The sequence below is a fragment of the Gopherus flavomarginatus genome, chromosome 4 (assembly GCF_025201925.1).
Source record: "Gopherus flavomarginatus isolate rGopFla2 chromosome 4, rGopFla2.mat.asm, whole genome shotgun sequence".
Lineage (NCBI taxonomy): Eukaryota > Metazoa > Chordata > Testudines > Testudinidae > Gopherus > Gopherus flavomarginatus.
In genome coordinates, this window is record NC_066620.1 from 44,896,627 (window position 1) to 44,918,850 (window position 22,224).

General features: G+C 40.6%; 1 protein-coding gene across 3 annotated transcripts in view; it reads left to right on the forward strand.

Annotated features, from left to right (window-relative positions):
* The first annotated feature begins 634 nt into the window (after nucleotides 1-634).
* SYT14 (synaptotagmin 14) overlaps nucleotides 635-22,224 on the forward strand; it is a 199,455-nt gene continuing 177,865 nt past the window's right edge. For all 3 annotated transcript variants that reach the window (XM_050951827.1, XM_050951825.1, XM_050951826.1), the window contains exons 1-2: nucleotides 635-698; nucleotides 20,088-20,135. In XM_050951827.1, the coding sequence (XP_050807784.1) occupies nucleotides 686-698; nucleotides 20,088-20,135 (61 nt within the window). In that variant the 5' untranslated portion in view covers nucleotides 635-685. The remainder of the gene's footprint in view (nucleotides 699-20,087; nucleotides 20,136-22,224) is intronic.

Below are 22,224 nucleotides of genomic sequence, written 5' to 3' on the forward strand. Positions count from 1 at the left end.
GAATATATATGCACTTTATGCCAAATTTTATATGGCCCAGATCATGATCCTACTGAATGCTAAGATAAAATTCCCATCACATTGTAGTGTGGGGTCAGGATCTGAGCCCCGATTCCTTGGTTGCACAGTAGAAAGGACCATTGTATGCCCTAACAGGGCCAAATCCTGCTTACTTTGGAGTCACAGGCACAGACCCCGTTAGGGTGATCAGACAGCAAGTGTGAAAAATTGGGACAGGGTAATAGAAGCCTACATAAAAGACCCCAAAATTGGGACTGTGCCTATAACATTGGGACATCTGGTCACCTACACACCACTGACTTCCCTGGGCTCAGGCAGGGTATAGCAGGGGGTGGAGGAGTGCAAGGCTTAGAGCAGCAGCAGGATGGAACGCAGACCCGGGTCACTGACGGCCTCTGACAGCGGCAGTCGCGAACCAGGGCGGCGACGGCCGTTGGCCTCGGCATCGTGTCGCCCACCGCCACCCAACTGCCGCTCTTTGGAATCTAGGCGCACCTGTGGCCCGGGGAAAGGGGCGGAGTCACGCGCAGCCCCACGGCCGTGGCACGCGCCATTCTCCCTCCCCTTTTAGCCCCCCCCTCCCCGCTGTTTCTTTCTTGCAGCCTCTTGCCTGTCGGTGTGTCTCCTGCGTGCGCTGCACTTGGTACGGCCCACCTGGAAGATCATGGCGATTGATGGTAAGTAGGCCAATAACGGGCTCCCCTCCTCCTGAACACCCCCTCCCACCGGACAGCGGGCGTGGGGAGCAGGGGGCTCACTCCCCCCTCAGGTAAATAATCCCTGGCAAAGCAGGACTGTGGTGCCAAGCGGTCGCTGTGGTACCCGGGTGGCCGGCTGGGCGGTGGGACTGGCTGCAGCCTGTGGTGCCAGGTGTCTGTGACTGCAGCAGAGCAGCTACCCCGGGGGGGGGCTATTCCCCGCCGGGCCTCTCCCCCACCCTGTTGTGTCTGCGCCGAGGAGTCGCTGAATAGGTAAATACATAATCCCCGGGGGTGCCAGGCAGCTGCCCCGGGCGGGTGTTGCCGAGGGCTCCGCCTGAGGCGGGTTGAAGCTTCCCCTCGCTGCACACTCGCCTCTCGCTGGCCGGGAGAAGACGGGGACTAGCCCAGGTTCTGAGCGCCCCCCGCCATGGTGCGAGGCTTAGGCGGGGCAGGGGCCCGGGCCGGGGCGGGGCGGCAGTGGGGTTTGGCTGGTGTCCGCGCAGACCAGGAGATGTTGGGACGCAGCCTGGTGGGGGGCTGCTGCTGTTTTCAAGCCCATTGGAATGAGAGGCTCAGGTTTCAGTCACAGAGATTGTGGATCGCATCGAAACCCACGCAGCATAACTCCCCCATCGTCCTCCCTGGAGAGACTTCGTCAGTTGCTCTAAAACTCCTTCTTCCAAAGGACGGAGTCTCCCTCTTTCTCCGTGCTACCCAGGGAGTGAGACTTGCAGGGCTGTCTGTGCCTGCTCCAGCTTCTTTACACTCATCACTTTTGTTTTTAAAGGAGTGAGGATCAAGTGGGCACTTGGGAGAACAAGGGATGATAGACACTTGTTGGTACTGTTGGAAGGTGACCCTCTGTTTAGAAAGGGGTGCCATTTCTGAATTGGCACAGTTTGTTTTGAAACCTCATTCAATTTTGAGAAAAATTATAAATGTAATTAAAAACTCACAACCCCCCAAACTCTAATTTCCAGTGAAAGAGACTGTAAAGGTACACTGTCAATTTCAAAATGTTTGTCAGAATTTTTTCTCCTTACTGTAGCTGAAAAGCTATAATTTAAAAAATAAATTCCAAAACTATTCGTTAGTTTGGTTATTTTGTATATTTGCCAGCACGTTAGGCCTTGACTACACTGGCACTTTACAGCGCTGCAACTTTCACGCTCAGGGGTGTGAAAAAACACTCCCCTGAGCGCTGCAAGTTACAGCGCTGTAAAGCCTCAGTGTAATCAGTGCTGGGAGCACAGCTCCCAGCATTGCAAGCTACACCCGTAGAGGATGTGGTTTACGTGCAGCGCTCCGACCACACTGACACTTCAAAGCACTACCGCGGCAGCTCTTTGAAATTTCAAGTGTAGCCATACCTTTAGTCAGTTTCACTGTCACAGGGTAGGGGCTTGGCTTCCTATAACTGTGGAAGTTGCTTTATGCAAGCAGATTGTAGTGCCCACACAGAATCAAGAGAATGCTGTGTGCCTGCTGGGGTTTACCCACATGGAGTAGCATGCAAGATAAGAACCTGAATTGATCAGCTTCTCCCATTCTGAAAAGCCCCCTTTAAATAGCAGGGGAGCAGAAATCCCTTCTCAGATAGCTTTTATTTATTTATTTTATTTATTTGGTGTGCGGGGTTGGGGGGAGAGAAAGAAACCGTGACTTACTATATAATATAAAGGATGTGCTATCATTAATTGGAATCTTTTTTAAATTAGTCACTAAAAACAAATCAAGCTGACAGTGTCCTTTAAAACAGTGCCTAACTTTTATCCCTAAAATGGAGAATCTCCTCCAAATGCATGAGAGCTTATTGGGCTGAAGATATTTTTTTATCACCCTTTGAATTCTATATTTGAAATCTATTTTTGAAAGATGAGTGGTAGGAAGAAGAAGACTACTACTAAAAATGTTAAAAAACAAAAAAGATTCAGACTTTTAAAAGTGCTCACCACCTGCAGTGGGGGCCAGTGTTTCAAAAGAACTCAGTTTCCACTTGGACACTTAAATATAGTGGCCTAAATGGGAGCTGAGCTCTTCTGAAAATCTGATGCAAATCCCGTTACGAAATTGAGCAGCTAAGTATTGATTTAATTCTCTTGGTCAAGGCAGGAGTTGAAGTGAATTTCATTACTATAGGCTGTAGCAGCAGTGTAGCATCCGTTCTATTAATAAATTATAACTTTTTTTTCCCTTCAGTTTTACTGATCAGTATATATATTCCCTTCTCCTCCTAAGTTTGGTTTTTTCCTTTGGTCTGCTTGTTAGCACCTTGCCTTTGGCTTTAGTGTTTGACAAACCCCTTTAACCAGTCAGCTAATCAAATTGATGTTTTTATATTAGTTAGCTGTCGGAGAAAAACTTTGTTCTTGCTTTTAGTTTGGGTGCAGCAAAATTAAATACTTTATTATTTCTTAAGCAATATTAATTGAGGGAGGGAGTGCCCTAGGACACTGGGTTGCCCCAGTCCCGGACAGGTCTCTCCACAAGTAAACAATTACAGCAAGCATTTATACCTTTGTTACAGACAATAGCAAGCAATATTACAGACAATGATGAGCAACAGATGCATTTTGTTTATGCATAGGCTATTCTGCTATTTTATTTTTTTCAGCTTCTGGGCGCCAGCCTACAGATTTAATTATCAGTGCAAGGTCGTAATAACTTCTCACACAGTTCTTTTTTGCTCGCCTTACACAATCCTCGCTTCTACAAGTCTCACATCATTAGGGTTACAGCTGGCCTAACTCTTGTTAACAAACTAACATGCATTAAGATCCCCTACAAATTCTTGTCAATTCTTTCCCTTCTTCCACACTCCCCCCTTTTGTACTTTTAGTACAACAGACATTCTCAAATCTCTATTTGCTTTAAGCCATGGATTTTTGATTTTACATCAGATGTTTTAACCGTAGGGGTTTTCGTTGGATGAAATGACAATGCATGATTAGCATGGACATGAAAGGTATTACTATTACTACATCTTTTACAACAACAATAACATAATTCTAAACTGACTAACAGCAATGCAAGCAATATTATACTCAGAGCAAGCATATGATGAGGTTGTTGTACAATTTTGGTTACAAAGCATAATACATCATACTTAGTACGCAAAGTAGATACTCTATAAGCTGTATGAAAGGCATTCTTTTCAGCTTGATATATATGTTGAAGTATATGAATTTGTTCTTGTAATTTAGAGATTTTTTGAACCTCTGGTAACAATGAAAGCAAATTTTGAAATCGATCAGTCTTTACTTTAATCCAGTTAAATGATACCTGGAACCTAAGAGCTACTTGCAACATTCTATCTGCAGGCCAGTAAATGATATGATTGCCTGCAGCAGTGGTAAGATTAATGTGTATATCTTGCAATGTGGTGGCTTTGACATACACACAGCTATCATTAGCTTGAAAAAGTGGGTGTCCTGTCAGGGTAGTTCCTTGTCCTCTACCTTTCCAGCAGACGCTATCATAAACAGTGACAACTTTCCCTGGCTTCAGTTTTCGTACACACTGAAGCTGTGGTGGTTCTAATGGCCAAAATGTCCATTGATTTCCTAATCCCATCCAAATATTAGTTGTAATCCCAGGAGCACTAACTAAAAATCGATTAGGCAAATCAGGTGGTCTAACTTTCCAGATATTTCGATGAATCACCCAATCCCATAAGCATCCTCCCCATGGACCTGGTAGGATTCGGTACGTGGGAGCCCACACTCCCTTAACCGGTCCATATGCTTGGAAGGAGCACTGTGAATGTTCACACTTCCACTCAGAAAGTTTTCAAGTATGTCTTCATGGCCACAGATCAGATGGTATTCCTGACGTGTCTGTAAGGAGGTTAAACAGAGGTTAAAAGATGGTTTCTAGCCTCTCTTAACTCACGCTCAATTCCAGGGTCGGCCTCAGGCCAAGCAGCCTGTCTGCTAAGCCGTTGATGAACTTCAGCTGGCAGAACTGCCCTCAAGAGTTGATTAATATCTGCCCAAGATGGATTATAGCACTGAATTACTGTTTGAAGCTCTTCTCTAAACTTTTCCCGTTACTTTCTAATCTTAGGAAATTCCTTTATCAAGTTTCTAAGATCTCCGGGTGTCCAAGGGGCATGCACTGTAACTAACCTTCCATCTCCAGGCAAGTCTCTCAAAGGAGCCTGGAGTGCCTGTGCCCTGCTTCTAAGAAAGTAGTGGGCATTTTCATCAGAAGGATCAGATTCGGGTGGACTAGTGAGAGGATCAGAATCACTCACAGGTGGAGAAGAAACTCCTTCCGTAGGAGAGGAAAGAATTTGTGTAGGGGAAACTACCGGGGCAGGGGGATGTGACGGCTGTGGCCATGGAATGCTGCTGAAAAAATCTACTATGTCTTCAGCAGTCTCCTCCTCACTATCAGCTTTAACTAATTGGGGATAAAGAGGAGCAGAGGGATTTGCTCGAGCAGGAAAACTTTCAGACGTCTTACATTTATGTATCGAACCCTGTACTTGAGTTTTTAATTTTTGTTGGGAGTCCTTTAGACTCCGCACTCGAGACTCATGGAGTCTCTTTGTTGCTTCCTCCCACCAATACATAAACTGCTCCCGCTGTGTATCAGAGGCTTTTTTTGAAGTTAGGATTCCTCTGAGGTATGTAAGTTTATCTAAATCGAAGGTACCTTCTAATGGGCATTGTTTAGATGAATTTTCACGTGTGTTCAGATTCCAATTGTTTAAATGTCTGCAGGTTTCAGGACCATAATGTAAGTACATGTAATATGCTGGGGTACCCTTAGGGGGTGAGGTGGAATATTTAGACTGTCCCCCACCCATTTTCCACTTACACACATAAACTAATGATCTCTCCCTACAGGGTATTCACACAGGAGAGGCTAACGAGGATGGCCACGACCCTCCTACACCTCCTTTCAGCAAAGAGCGTCGGCTAGTCTCTGGGAGACGGCGCTGCTTACTCTGATTGCATCCAGTGAGATGATCAGACTGTCAGTAGCCCACACAGAAAAGGAAAGGGGAAGGGAAGAAGGGAACACACGCTCCTAGACCCAGGTAGCTTCCTCACCGGACGATGCCAGGCCGAATCATCCCACCATGGGTCGGATCTCCTAAAGATCCACTAGTTACCGGGCTTGCGTTAGAGTAGTCCTGGTCACGAGCTTTCGCTTCACAGGGTACTCTGGGCGTCTTCCGGTAACAGTCACTCACACTGGTGTACACACACACACACTAAGGCCTTTATTTCCTATTACCACGATGCATCTGTACCTTATGTCCGGACCCAATACTATGAGGCGGTATGACAACACCTTTTGAGGCGGTAAAAACCCCTCAGCAGCAGTGCATCTCTAATGCATCTCACTATGCATTACCTAATGCATTACCTTGTTGGCCAACCCAGCAGTTTCCCAGTACTGCTATAAACTAACCTGATTGAGGCTTTCCCCCAATACCACTCTGCATCTGATCTTGCTGCACAGTCAATAAGTTCAGATGGCGTGAGCCCAACAGACACAGACGTCCCCACAGACAGTCCTCCTCCGACACCCCAATAGAGATTTCAAAAGGTATCTTACCTCTATTGTGGCGCCATGGGGTTTGAAGGGGAACGATCCGTAGCAGCTGCCTGTGGGTCCGTGGGCGCTGCCATCCCGGACGAGCCCCCAAATTGTCGGAGAAAAACTTTGTTCTTGCTTTTAGTTTGGGTGCAGCAAAATCAAATACTTTATTATTTCTCAAGCAATATTAATTGAGGGAGGGACTGCCCTAGAACACTGGGTTGCCCCAGTCCCGGACAGGTCTCTCCACAGGTAAACAATTACAGCAAGCATTTATACCTTTGTTACAGACAATAGCAAGCAATATTACAGACAATGATGAGCAACAGATGCATTTTGTTTATGCATAGGCTATTCTGCTATTTTATTTTTTTCAGCTTCTGGGCGCCAGCCTACAGATTTAATTATCAGTGCAAGGTCGTAATAACTTCTCACACAGTTCTTTTTTGCTCGCCTTACACAATCCTCGCTTCTACAAGTCTCACATCATTAGGGTTACAGCTGGGCCTAACTCTTGTTAACAAACTGACATGCATTAAGATCCCCTACAAATTCTTGTCAATTCTTTCCCTTCTTCCTTGGTACATGCTGCTTCTTTTGTCTTCCATACTGCAAGTCCGGCTGGCAGCAGGTCTTCCATCTTACAGCACTAAGATACAGAAATAACAATGTTCAAGACATTTTCACACACATCATTAGACATAAAATATGTTCATAGAAAGTATTCTAGTGTTTTTAAAAAACACTATGTACTAGGTCAATATTATTACTATTTGTAACTACAGGGAATCTGCAAAGTAAAAAATTTCAGCGTTTAGAAGAAATATCAAAGATTTTTTTTTTATACATTTGAAACAAAGTAATTTATAGTTACATTTGAAATCTACACAATTAAAATATCAGCTTCAAATAATATTTATTAGCTCTAGTAAAGAAGTACTTTTGGTATATTTAAAAGAATTTTAGGTATCATTTTCAATATGTCAGTCATGTTAACATACACCAGTTTACATCAGTGCTAACTGAAAAACCTAAGATGTTTTTCTCATGTAAAGTTCATAAATATTAATAGTTGTAGGGAAGAAAGCAAGTGCAATTTATTTTGATCAGTAAAATTATTTATAGCTACATTTGTGCAGTGTGGTAATACCTTGGTTACTGACAAAGCTTTAAAAACGAAATATTACTTCATGAGGTGAAGTTCGGGTAGCCACATTTTCTGCTAGTAGCTACCATTATAAAACTTGCTGAGATGATTTCTCAAAATAAACATTGTTATAAAATAATAAATCATTTAAAGTCATTATGAAGCTGAAATTCCAGTCATTGTGGGGATAGTAATTTTTAAAAAATACATTAACATTTTTTAAAATATCAGGTAGATAGTTTGGATTTGGCTTGAGCAACTCCAGAAGTACCAGGAAACAGCAGAGGACAACTAGGAAAGGTGCAGGCTGAAATGGGACTAAAGAATTACTTTGACAGCCTTTCCTGTGATCTGTTTCTCCCTCAGACAAAACAAGTAACGCATAGTGTCAAGTGTAAGATACGTTGGAGGGGTAGATACAGGAAGCACATTGTTTAATATTTCCACTAATAATAGAAGAAGGTAAAGTTTCAACTAATAAAAAATTTCAGAGAACACAAAAATTGGAGGAGTGGCAAACACAATCAATGATAGTGTCAAATGGAAAAATGACTGAGAGATTGGAAGAGTGGGCTCCCTAAGAGGGAAAACTGAAAGTGAAATGGAGCAGTAAGTCACCAAAAGTAGCTGTTGAAAGGAATGTGTCATATTAACTCCACTCTGTGACTCTGTTGGGGCTGCTTTCCCACAGCTCCCTGGGATTTGGGGCTCTGTGAGATTTCAGGCAGTGTGCTGGGATGGGAGGAGAGAGCGCGTGCCACTGAGAAGCTGTTCTTTGTAGCAATGCTTCTTTCATATTCACACAGTATACGTTAATGTTGCTTATACTGTAGCAGCATTAATTTCACTTTCACACCTGCACTCCCTTCCCTCTTGGAGAAAGGGCTAGGCTCAGACATTTGCTAATGAGCTTTGATGAAACAGGACTCAGCTGAGAAGCCGATGATAGCATCTCTTTAGCTGTGATACATGAAGGATGGAGGGAAAAGTACAGGGACAGAATGAATGCTTTATGATCTGAGATGATGCATTTGGATAGCTCTGTAAATCCTCTATTTCTGCCACATTTCTGGACTTTCCTTCTTGTTCACTCTCTAAAGTTGTACACCTGACCTCTTCAAGGTGAGAATGCAGTTAGAAATTCACCAGTTCAAACTCATTGAGTTCTTGAATTTATACTCTTGCAGGTTTTGCTGGGAGGAGTGGAGATTGTTTAATGTTAATAATTATGAAGGTATACTATGCAACATGAAAAGGAAGTAAATAGCACAGATTCAAATTGGGGGATGATTGGTTGGAAACCAGTAAGTTTGAAAAACACCTTTTGTAGGACAGTAGATAGTGAATCTAGTAGAGAAACAGCAAACTCAATCTGACCTTGCAGTGCAGTGCTGTTTAAAAAACACTAACCAAATAATAGTATTTTTCTTTGATGACATAAGGAACCAGAGGGATAATAGTGCTTCTTTGCATAGCTTTGATGAGACTATACTTGGATTATTGTGTCCAGTTGTGCTCCCCGTAAGCTAGGATGGATAAATGTAAAACTAGAGTAAGAACAACAAATTTGGCTCAAGGGCATATGAGGAAGTGCTTAGAGGTAAATATGCTTACTCTAAAAGAAGGCTTGGACAGGGTACAATTTACAGTTTCATGTATGGCTTCAGTGTAGCAGTATAAATTAAGGAAGGAATAAATCAGTTACTGATGATGGCAGGATGAGGACAAATGTCCTGAAGGTAAGGAAGGAAAAGTTTAGGCTGGGCATTAAGAAAATGTTATTAATAGTAAGGAGCAGTCTGCCAGGGATCTAACTTACCATGGGAGATGGTTGAATTTCCATATTTGTCAATTCTTAAGAACAGGTTAGACTACATATACTGGCCCTTTCCTACACTGCCGTTTTTCTTCAAATCTCCCATCATTGCTGTGGAATTGGTTTTAGCTCCACTGATGCTAACAATAGTTGGAGTACTAACATAGATCAGGTGCCCACATTACCACCCTTCAGGGTTGGATGATAGGGTGCTAAAAAATTAGGAGCCATTCTGTATTAGTGATATCAGTTACAGAGCTGCATGAATACAACAACATAAGTGCCACAAAAAGAGATTTTCAGAAAAATCTTAGTGTAGCTGAAACCTAATGGGAATGATATAGAGAATAGTTCTGCAATATTCAAGAGATTAATTGGGTTATTCAAGTAGTCTCTTCTGACCCTAATGTTTAGGATTTTATGGGAAGCAGAGGCTTTCATACATTAGAAGGCAGTTGACACAATAAGCTACTGTTGCATTCAAGAGTTGGAAGAGAAGAACTGAATTGTGTAGTAGATTACCAAGTTTATAAAAATATTAAACAAATACCAGCAAATGCTGAACAGTATAGTGATAGCCAAAAAACCTACACCTCTACCCCGATATAACATGAGTGGATATAACACGAATTCAAATATAACGCTGTAAAGCAGTGCTCGGGGGCGAGGGGGGGGGGTTTGCACTGCGGTGGATCAAAGCAAGTTTGATATAATGCGATTTCACCAATGCAGTAAGATTTTTTTTTGCTCCTGAGGACAGCGTTATATCGGGGTAGAGGTGTACATTTAAAATAAAATTTCAGTTTCACGTCAACGATTGATAAGATGAAATGAAGACAGAAGAAGAAAGTGTGGATCCTTAAATTAGTAAGCAGTAATAATTTTTAAATATATACTGTTAGCATTAGAGGCAAAGACTTCTGTTGCTAAGGATAACTAATGAGTTCAATACCAAGCCCCTTGTCAGTTGCTTTTTTTACTTTCTGAATCTTTCACCTTCGTAGGCTGAAATTTTCCAGGTTTATTTTCAGCCCCAAAGGGGTTTTGTTTTTTATTTGAGCAAAAATAGTTCACCTGATTTTACTAAAAGAGTAAATCAATTATGCTTTCCCATAATAAAAGGAAATCTTGTCATGTTTTTCACAGCTTTGTAGCCAAAATGGTTGGAACACACTGAAATTGGCATTTCAGTAATTCTCTGTAAAGATAAATGCTTTTCGTGAGTTCTTGTAAACTCTTTTTTTTTTTTTTTAAATTTGATGGATTTATTACCCCTTGAAAATGTCATGCTTTGCATGCACATTTTGCACTGTTTTTTCCCTAAATCCATAAAAGGGATACCAGAGGAATGCTTAGCTTCTTTACACCTTCAATATTATTTTCATATAAATGTTTGGGAGGGCTTTTGTGTTGTATATGAAGTTTGCAGGAGGGCACATTGTTCTGAGATATCTTACAAATGTAAACTCTAGATTTACTTGCTTCTGTATTGGATGTTTTGCATCTGTACACTTTTTCTTTTTTTAAATCCAACATCAAAGTCTTCCTTGTGCAGTTAAGGGGATGAAGTGGTTTGCTCTGAAGTAATCTTTGGAGGCCTATGGAAACCTGAAGATTTTCACTGTTGTTGTTTATTTTAGATTTAATATGTAGCATATGTTGTGTAAGTACGGCTTATTGTAGTTTTTGTATAATGGTATTTCCTTGACTGTCTGCCATTCCCAGTCCATGCATTCGTATGGTCCACAAGTGAAGTGAAGTTATATAGAACCTGAATTATTAAAATACATCCCTCAGAAGACAATTTATCATATAAAAAGTCTGTCAGGAAAGATATATTAGTTCATTATGACCTGAATAACCAAGGATGTAGAAGAAATTGTATGATATATTGTACTTTAAGCAATAGCTTTTGGCCTTATAACTAAAGGCTATTGTAATGCATACACACAGAACTAAGGTTGTGCATACAACATGAAGAGTGACGTTTCCTGACTTTCTTTTTTCACCATCAAGTCTATTATAAAGTTTCCACTAAATCTATCTGAATGAGCTAAAACTTGATCGTATGAAGCAAAGTTTACAGGATAGGAATGCAGAGATTTTAAAAACTGATAAAATTCAACTGTCTTGTCTCCTGTGACTTTATTTGGACAATTTTCTGCTTTATGATGTAGTCAGAACTGTGAATACAAACACAGATTTGTGGTAGAAATCTAAATCTTCAATTTAAAATGACGAGAGATGATTATATTCCATCAGCCATGTTTCAGCTGCCTCTTCTTATTCTGGATTCAACATGTGATCTTTATATTTGAGATCAGTCATGTTGGCTAGATAATGGAAAGATTCCATAGCTTCTCTGAATCATGTTTTGATTTTGTTTTTGTGTGGTTCCAGTTCTTTTATTAGTTAGATCAAGTCAAATTTCTAATAACATTTCAGTAATAGTGTCACCAGCCTGTAATCTGGGTGGGGTAGAAAGAGATAATTTAAAATTGTTGAAAACAGAGTAATTTTATTCTAAAAATTACTGAAAAATTTAATCTAGAGAAACAAGAAGTGGTAGACCAGCTCTTTTCTCTTACTGACAAATCAGGGAAACACAAAATCAAAAGATTGACACAGGTTATTCTGACTCGTGGAATCTGACTCATTTTACTCAAAGGGGTTTTTTTCCATATCTTAGGGGACAGCAGGATTAAAACCAAGCAAAATCAGAATTATTAACCATGGATATTTTTTTATTGAAGAAAGTAAAAGAAAATTTTAATACAACACAAATGATAAAATGCAAGTGATAAATTGGCTACTTCCATTGCAATCTCTTCTGTCCATCTCTCTATAGAGAGCTTTTACAGATATAATACCTTTGAGAGTGGACCACTGCTGGGGATGCTCTTCATCTGATAAGTTAAAACCAAAGTATATTGTTATCCAAAATTATTATGAACCCAGTCTTAGTATTTTACTAGATACTTAGAAGCTGTTTCTGTATGGACATAATAATTAATTTAAGGGTAGATAGAAGTTGTCTTGTTATTAATAACGCTGATCTACAATTTTTGAGAAGTCGTCTGCTTCAGAGATAAAATATGATATTTATTATGTATTTTGATGTGCTGAATTCAAATATGACAATTAAAACAACTGGCTACTGTTTCTAAGATATTTGTTTTTACATTTTATGTCTATGTATATTGTGTAGATAGTAAAGTTTTAATCATAAATTGTAAACCTAGGTCTTTTCATGTGTTTATGGTTGCTTTACATGATAATATTTCACCTGTCCTGTTTATGTAACACTTTAAAAATCAGCAAAAGGGTTATATAAATCAAATTTATTATGAAACAAAAGGCAAAAAACTATTATGTACATAGTTTAGTCCTATTCAGTGTCTACTCGGCGCTTCTTGGCTTGTCTCTTGTATTCATTAAATGGAGCATCTCTTGTCACTGTCCAGCAATAGTCTGCAAGCATTGATGGGCTCCATTTGCCCTGATAGCCTGCCAGGAGATTCCACTGCTGTAGTCTGGAGCCCAACAGCTCTGCCTTACTCTTGGGTAGTTCCAAATCCCTGACAAGGTCATTCAGTTCACCTTGTGTTATGAGGTGTGGTTCAGAGGAGGAGGATGGGAGAAAATGTGGGTCCTGTGACATTGATGGTTCAGGACCAGAAGTTTCATCCTCTTCCTCTTCCTCGTCTGACTCAAGTGAGAATGATTCTGGTGCATCAGGAACCGTCAGTCCTTCTCCGGGGGCTACTGGGCGTATAGTTGATGGAATGTTTGGATAATGCACAGTCCGCTTTTTCTTCTTTGACATACCTTTCCTAACTGGAGGCACCATGCAGAAGTAACAATCTCTCTCCAAATCATTGGCACTCTCTCTTGACTCTCTCCAAATCATTGGCACTGCAAAAGGCATAGATTTCCTTTTCCTGTTCAACCACTGGCGAAGATTTATTGCACAAGTGTTGCAGCATACGTGTGGGGCCCACCTCTTGTCCTGATCTCCAATTTTGCAGCCAAAATAAAGGTGATAGGCTTTCTTAACCATAGTGGTTATACTGCGCTTTTGTGATGCAAAAGTCACTTCACCACAAACATAGCAGAAGTTATCTGCACTGTTCACACAAGTACGAGGCATCTCTGCTCACTTTGGCTAAACAGAAATGTGTCCCTTTGCAAAATCAAACACTGACAAATAAGAGAGCATGACACTCACTGTATGATTTCTAGAGCTGATATAGGGCAATTTGTTCAGCAGAGTGATGTAAGTAAGCTTCGTTTTGATTGCATTGATTCTAGGAATAACATGATGCAATTCATATCATGTATGACGCAATACCAGCTTCAGATTGCATCATTCATTGTTTTGCCTGAAAAGCAAGTACTGTCCAAACCCTGTCATAGATTTATTCATAAATCCAGTCAAAGGTGTATTTTAGTCATTTCTGGTTTAAATTGAGATCCCTTCCCTTTATAACTCACTTATCCTCCGCCATTCCCAAGTCAAGGGTTGTATATACTGACCCAATAGCATATCTTGAAAACTAGAGCCAATTAACAATTTTAAGCATCATTTTCGTTCTCAGTGACCCAGAATTAGTAAAGTTGGACTACATTTATTTCAGAAGCATTTTGGCCGTAGAGCAGTGTAATCAGCTAGTTTATAGGCGGGCAAAGTAAGCAATCTTAACGCAATCCTATGAAACTGAAGGAGGTGTTCAAATCAGTGATTTTAGAGCAGAAGCCATTTAAAGAGCTGTCTTGAGACAGGGCAATTGACCAACATTAAGAATCTTAGATCCAATTAAATCCCTCTTCCTTTTATTTCCAGTGTTAAGCCCTTGACTCCTCTCCAGGTGTATATGGTCTAACCATTTGATGATTAACAGGAGCAACTATTAATGTTTTAATTTATAACAGCATTTTCATATCCCAATAAAATCATTACAAGAGTTTTAAATCTAATCTCTTGGTTAACTTTCTTTCACCAATCCATGTTGAAATCTTGGGGAAGCTATACTTGTGGTTTTTTTTTGTTTTTGTTTTTGTTTTTTGTTTTTTTTTCCTTGAGTCTTCTCCAGTTTTCCTTAGCTTTTGTGGCAGCTTGCTTATAGAGATGGAAAGGATAAGTTGATGAATGTTTGCTGTTTAAGTAGAGTAGCACAGGATTTGTGTATGTGGGTGCTCACTTCTGAGGTTTTTAAAAATAATTTTCCTTTTTGTTTTGTGAAGTTAGGAAGACACATCTTTTTCAGGCTTGTTTAGATTCAGAGTTGGTTGCTGTCCTCTTTTCATTGGCTTCCTGCCATTGGGGTTGGCTTAGGTGCTATCTTCAGCTTCTGAATATGCAGCCAGGTGATTGTCTCTTTATCCAAGGTCCTTAGAGTTACAGTCTATCTGGTATAGCAAGTAAATGTCTCAGATATTTTGTACAAAGCATAAATTTCAATAGCCAATATATCCTTTAAACATAGAACAAAAAATAGTACAAAAGTTAAAGCAAGGTAATGTTTAAAATGCAGCTTTTCTTAGTTTGTATAACACTCATGGTTTTATGGCTAAAGTATGATAATCTTCTGAGACCATTTGCTTGTTCTTGGGAGACAGAAAGCAGAAACCTCCCGCAATTTCTTTAGCCAGCCTGAAATTTTTATAACATAATTAACTTAAACATACCACAGATATTTTTGTATTTTCAAGCATTCTGTCTATAATACATTTGTAGTTGTATCTTAATATTCGGTAAAGACGCAGACAAACTTATAATAACCTAAGCAAAAATAGTTTTATTAATATAATTTTGCGTCAATATTGAGGTCTCTCCCTCACATCTACAAAGTCCCTGTAAATTCTTCATTTTTTTAAAAATAGATTTAGTGGCTTTCTAGAGTTCCTTGTATAAAATATGTTTTGTCCTCCTTGTGCTAAGGGCAAATTTTGGCATACTTATGGTAGTTGGCTGTATAGACAGTTTTCCTCAGTTCTGCTCTGTTTAGTTGAGAAGTTGGGACATCAGTCCTCTAGTTTCATCCAATCAACCAGGAACGTGATGGTGGTTTTTACACTAATGCTTTTGAACTGTATTAGTTGATACTTTATTCTCAACAAGCATCAAGTAGTGTGTTGCATATCAGTATGTTGCTTCAGCATGATTTCAGCTGTCGTCTTTTTTCAATTTATTTTCATTTTCTGAAAATTGGTGAAGTCCTCTTTGTTTAACTTTATTCTGGACTTCTGGATGGGATTTTCAGCAATTTGGACACAGTATTCTGTTTTTTATTTTCATGTGTAGAATCAGTAGCATTAAACAAGAATACATTTCCTTGACTAGATGTTTGTAATAATTATTGAGTGACTTCTCATTTTCAACCAACCAACTAATGTCTGTGTTGATTCTTTTAGCTCTTTCCATAATTTTCTTTCTTTACTAGTGAGTTGAAATCTATCTGGAGGAGTGTATCTAGGGAGAAGTATTTCTGCCTCTTTTAAAATGTCTTATTTGTACTCCATTGAAGGCGGTTATGTTGACATAAGTGGTTATGACTATCTTAACGAGTTGAGGTTTGAGCCTTTATGCCATAAAAACAGCCAAATCTTTCATTATTCTTCGTCAGATTTTTGTGTGTCAAGGACAAAAATACTGTTCCTAAACTAAGCTGATATTGAAAAGCTGCTGGAAAACCTTGAACAGGGACTTAAATGATCAGTCTAGCTACATTTTGATAACGGTGATGACCTTGAAAAAAATCTTACCTGCAGGATCATTGGACTCATCAATATTCTATCTTTCCCATTCAGTAGATGAAGTTTCAGTCAATGGCACATTTGGGCTTGATGAATCAGAAGACACAGATTTTCTGCTCTTTAAGATGAGCATGGCCCTTTCTCATTTGCTACTTAAACAATTCTTGACAGTTTTTGCATTACAGTGTGAAAGAGTTACCTGGTTTTATTGCTTTGATTTATTTGATCCTACTATTTCTTTCATCTTCATTCATGTCGAGTCAGATAAATTTATATGCCAATGAAGGAATCATTAACAGTTGTTTTAGCATATTGATTAAAAGCTTTCACACATACTACACTTAAAATGAGAAATGACCACGTAATAAATTACCCTGTTGAGACTGAAGATTGATGAACTCGATACCTTTTTACAAAGGAGCTGTATCACCTCTAAGTCAAGATTGGGTTCCATTTTTTTTTAATTTGGGAAGATTCATTCTTTGATTTGCATGAAAAATACATTATATCTTCCCCAAACTTCAAGCTCAGAGTCTGAGTAAAGACTGAATTTTCAGAAGTATTTCAAACTAAATCATTTACTTTGAGTTAAAATTAAATGGGACTTTAAAACATTTTTTTAGTGTTTGACTTTTCTTCATATCTGTTTTGCTAACAAATGGTTGTTTTATCATCATTCACACTTTCTATACAGTTAACAGTTTATTGCCAGCATTTCTTGAATGCATTTAATAAAAATAGATTGTAATTAAGCAAAGTTCTAACAATTGTATTTTCTTGTCTTTCCCATCACATTCACAATTTTCCACTGCTAAAAATGGCCACCATTTTCCATAATTTAGTGTGGGACTGAAGCTACCTATTGGGTATGAAATTACTCATGGCCTCAATAAAGATGGCCACTACTTTATTTGTTGAACAGATGTCCCCAAAAGGAGAAGTGGTACTTAACCAGTGGGTTGGTTATTTGCTAGACAGCAATATAATGCTAGGAATCGGGAATCTTGGATTCTATTCCCACATGGGAGGGGATAATGGTCTTCTGGTTAGAGTAGTGGGTGCACTGGGAGTAAGGAATGCTGGGTTCTGTTTCTAATTCTGAGAGGTGCATAGGCTTGTGGTTAGAACCATGGTTACTGATAGCGTAGCAAAGCACTTAGATTTGGCAAATGCTTTTTGAGGGGCAGAATCAATGAGGCTGTGTATATTAAAGACAGGAAGTCAGAGGTGCAGCACAGAATCAACAGGCCAGGAGGAAGAGGCACCAAGGTGGCTTTAAAGCCAGGAGGGGGTCACATGTAAGTTATAATAGCCTGTCTTTGGCTGCCCATGGGCAGTAGTGCTGCCCTGAATCTCTGCAGTGCTACATGTTTCAGCCCCACTTTTGATGTACTCCTCCCACACACAGCCATATTATCCCTGGCATGCCCCTATGCAAGGACTTCAAAGGGGATCTTTGGAAGATGGCCTGCAGATGTCTTCAGTCCCTGCATCAAGATGAATATTCCCTGGATGGAACTGGATCTTTCTGGAGGCTCTTTATGCTGGGCAAGAGGGCAGGGAAGCAGCCTAAAGTGGCAAGAGCCGTGGAAAGACCTTCACCCTGGTGTCTATCCTAGCTCTGCTTGAGATGATCTTGTGCGACCTCTCAGTTATTTTATATGTGAAAGTCATGGATGATATTTTGCCACCTCATAATATAGGGATATGAGATGTTGCTCAATAATAAAGTCTTTGGAGTGAAAGGAATAGATGAGATTTGAACTCATGGTCTCCTGGCTCCCAGCTCAGTGCACCTTTCACAAGGCTGAATAATAATTTGATGGAGAGCTTTTTCTGACCCTTCCATCCCCCAGAAAACTGGGAATCTACTTCACCTGTAGTCCAGTATACTTAAGTGCTTGCTTGCTATGTGAAAGTGAGGCTGCCCCTAGTCAAAATTGCCACCTCTTGGGTCTTTTGTTTCTGGTGGGACTGAAGCCACAAACTATCCACAGGAAAAGGGTCCTTCCCTGTGGTCTACAGTTGGGAAACTGTGAGGAGAAGGTGTATACCATAACTTTGGCTCAATTGGGAAAAGTGATTAGCATTCCCAGGGGAGAGGAATTTGGAGCTCCAGTTCTGAGATCTCTCCAGTCTTGTTAAAGTTTTGTACCTCTGACTATGAGTGTGTCTGCATAGCCTACAGAAGTGAGCTTCCCAGCCCTGGTTGATAGACTTGGGCTACCCCAAGTCATTACTTCAAAGCACTGTATATGCAGCTATTTTTAGAGTTCTAGCGTGAGCCCTGCTAGTCCAAGTCTGTTGGCCCAGGCTATGTAGACATACATGAGGAACACTTTTTCTGCCCAGTTGAGCAAATCCAGCACTTGACAAGATCTCCTAACCTGCTTTCCAGAATGCAGAAGCTATTGTATTGGAGTTGGAAACATAGAGAAGGGCCTTCTTTGTCCCCTCTCTCCGCCCCGCCTTTCTTCACACAGTTAGTCCTCTCCTCACTATGCCTGCTGTCTCCCCCTTCCCCCACTGCAAACATTCCCACTCCCGCCATAGCCCCATGCCATTGGGGAAGTCCAGGCATCTTTATCACCATTTGGCCTTGCCCCCCTTAAAAATATAAACAAAACATCTCTCCTACATTTGCTGTATTAAAAATATGGGAAATTCCTTAAACAGAAACTTTGTTTAAAAGGGCTTGAAGTTACTGGTCCGTTCAACTCAAGCTCTAAAATTCAAGAAAATACCTAGTCATGGGATACATCTTTACCATACCTTAATGTCTACACAGCATCTGTCCACTGACAGGAACAAACTCCATATTTTCATAAGGAATATTTTGTCTCCAACATATAAGAAACTATACTATGTACAACACATTAATTTCACTTATAAGGTAACATTAATTACAGTCTCATGCACTCTTCCCCCATAAACACTTAACACACCACACTTAACCTGTGCCCTTTCTGTCAACTCTAAATATTTGCTGAGGGCGCAATTTAAGGTTTTGCATTATGCTGTGAGGGAGATTAATATATTGTATATACACTTCCTTATCTTTTGGAGGCAGAAAAAACTTCATTGTGAATATCCAGTCTGTTAGTAATGGGCATTAAGATATGGTTAAGAAGTGTCCTGTAACTTAGTATTACCCTGAGTTTGTGTTTTGAGTTTGGATGATGTCAAGCTTAAATAAAAACATTGTTTAAAATGGTTGTATATGTGTCACACACACCTTTTTTAACACTTAATGACCGTTTAGTTCACTCAATAACCAATCCTTTCTCTCTAATCACAAATGACTAATTCCATTCTTTTTCTTTAGGCTTCTGGACACTTCTTAACTTTCCCTAGTAGGCATGACAAATTTCGATATTCTCACTGCTTCCCTTTGAACATTTTAGAATAGTTAAAGTTTTCATTCACAGTCTGAAATTGCAGCCTAATTTTTCTAGTAACAAAAAGCTTTTAAATATGTTATGCCCATGTAAGTACTTCAAAGTAACATAAGTTTAAAAAAACTCCTCACCAAGTGGAAAAACCTGATAAAACCTGGGGTGATGGGAATGACACAAATAACCTCTCGGTTTCCCCCTGAGGAGATAAAACCTGTTTTGTACAACTTATCAATTAGACATTGCAACAGAATGTCAATATGATGTTCTAAAACTCTGGCTTTCTGAAACTTCATTTGCAGATCAGCTGGCTCACTAACTTTTCAGAACTAGAGGACTTGGTTTATAGTTAGGAAGAAGTTTGGGGTGACTTCAGCTCACAGATTTCAGTGTGTAAATTCCACATGAAAAGTTTAGGGATAATTTAATATTCAGTCTAATACATTGAATCCAATGCATGAATAACTGCATGTTTAGTAGAATGGTAATACCAAAGAACTGTTTGAGTTTTCATATTTCCTATTTACATATAATATCCTCTGAAAAAAGGAACTTGTTTTATTTTTTTTGTAATGTCCTCATTAGGTGGCTCTCAGTTTCCTTCTTTATCTTTTTTGCAGTTTGTAAACCTTATTAAATATTAGAATAGATTTCATAATATCTATTTACTATTTTCTAATGTTATTTTTCCCAAATAGGTGGAGAACGAACCTGTGGCGTACATGAGTTAATCTGCATTAGAAAAGGTACACAATTTTTTAAAATGAATGTTTAGTTTAATTTTAAGGGTAATTTTTGGAAACAAAGAAATATTTTAAACTGGATATTTATGCTATACTTTCAAATTGCTGTACAATTACTTCCATTTAGTTTGTATGCAGTGTTGTTGTAACTATGTCAGTCCCAGGATATTAGGGTATGGCTACACTTGCACTTCAAAGCGCTGCCGCGGCAGCGCTTTGAAGTGCAAGTGTGGTCGCAGCGCCAGCGCTGGGAGAGAGCTCTCCCAGCGTTGCACGTACTCCACATCCTCTACGGGTGTAGCTTGCAGCGCTGCGGCACTGTTTACACTGAGGTTTTACAGCGCTATATCTTGCAGCGCTCAGGGAGGTGTTTTTTTTCACACCCCTGAGTGTGAAAGTGGCAGCGCTGTAAAGCGCCAGTGTAGCCATGGCCTTAGAGAAACAAGGTGGGTGAGGTAATATTTTTTATCGGACCAACTTCTGATGGTGAGAGAGACAAGTTTTGGAGCTTACACAGAGCTCTTCTTCAGGTCTGGGAAACAGAGGGTTTGGCTACACTTGCAGCTTTACTGCTCTGGGAGTTAAAGCTGTCTTCGTACAGCTGTGTAGGGAAAGCGCTGCAGTGTGGCCACACTGACAACTACCAGCGCTGCAGTGTGGTCGCATTTGCAGTGGTGTTTGGAGTGGTGCATTATGGACAGCTATCCCAGCGTTCAAGTGGCTGCAACATGCTTTTCAAAAGAGGGGGGTGGGGTGGAGTGTGACAGGGAGCATGGAGGAGAGAGAGAGAGTGGATTTTTGGAGCCGACATTGTGTCAGCTCCCTGCCTTGCAAATTCCGACCACTTCCCCCACCGCACTCTCATTCACTTTTAAATGCAAATAGCCTTCAGACCAGATAAGCAGCTGCTCCAGCCGACTCCATCCCCCCACCCTCCGTGCTGTTTCTCTCCTCAAGCAAACACTAGCTGTGGATATTCCCTGCCTGCCCTCTGCTCGAGCAAACAATTGCTGTATTTGTTTTTTAGATAAGCAGCTCCGGGAGCCCCGAGTTCACAGCAAAACAAAGAGAGTTCTTTAGTTAAAAGCATTATGGGAAAGTTCCGGAGGTCAGTTACAGCGTAGTAAGATTAATCACTGTTTACACTGGCACTCCAGTGCTGCAGCACCAGCTCTGTTCTCTTTATTCCTCTCATCCTTGTGGAGTACAACCAGCGCTGTAGCCAGGGAGATACAGAGCTGTATGTGCCTTGCCAGTGTGGACGGGGAGTAAGTTACAGCGCTGTAAAACCACCATCAGCGCTGTAACTCTCAAGTGTAGCCAAGCCCTTAGGCTATGTCTACGCTACAGACCTTAGAGTGTCACAGCTGTACTGCTGCAGCTGCGCCACTGTAAGGTGTCCTGTGTAGATGCTCTATGCTGACAGGAGAGAGCTCTCCCAGTGGCATAATTAATCCACCCTCAACAAGCGGTGGTAGTTACATTGGTGGGAGAAGCTTTCCTATTGGCATAGTAGTGTCTACACCGGCGCTTCTGTCGCATAAATTTATGTCACTCAGGCGTGTGTGTGTGGTTCTCCTCCCCCCCCCCCCACCCCTATGCCCGACCAACAAAAGTTTTACTGACAAAAGTGCTAGAGTTGACATAGCCTTAGGCTATGGCTATACTAGAGAGCATTCAGCTGTGCTGCTGCACTGATGTAGCTGCACTGCTGGGAGCTATCTTGTGTAGCCGCTCTAAGATGACGGGAGAGCTTTCTCATTGACTTAATCCACCCTTAACGAACAGCAGCATCTATATCGGTGGGAGATGTTCTCCCACTAACATAATGCTGACCACACTGGTGCTTCTGTTGGTGAAGCTTATGTTGCTCAGGGAGGTGGTTTTATTCACATCCCTGAGCAATGTAACAGGGCCCCCTGGCTCCTGCCTCTGCTCTGGTCCACAAAGCGCTCAGAGACCTTTGTGCTGGTCAAACATCTTGAGTAGTCTGATTACAATGTGGGTTCCCACCCCTTCATACCATATACAGCTCTGCTCCAACTATCCTAGGGAGCCCCCAGCTCCAGCAACAAGCAGGGAAGAACAAAAT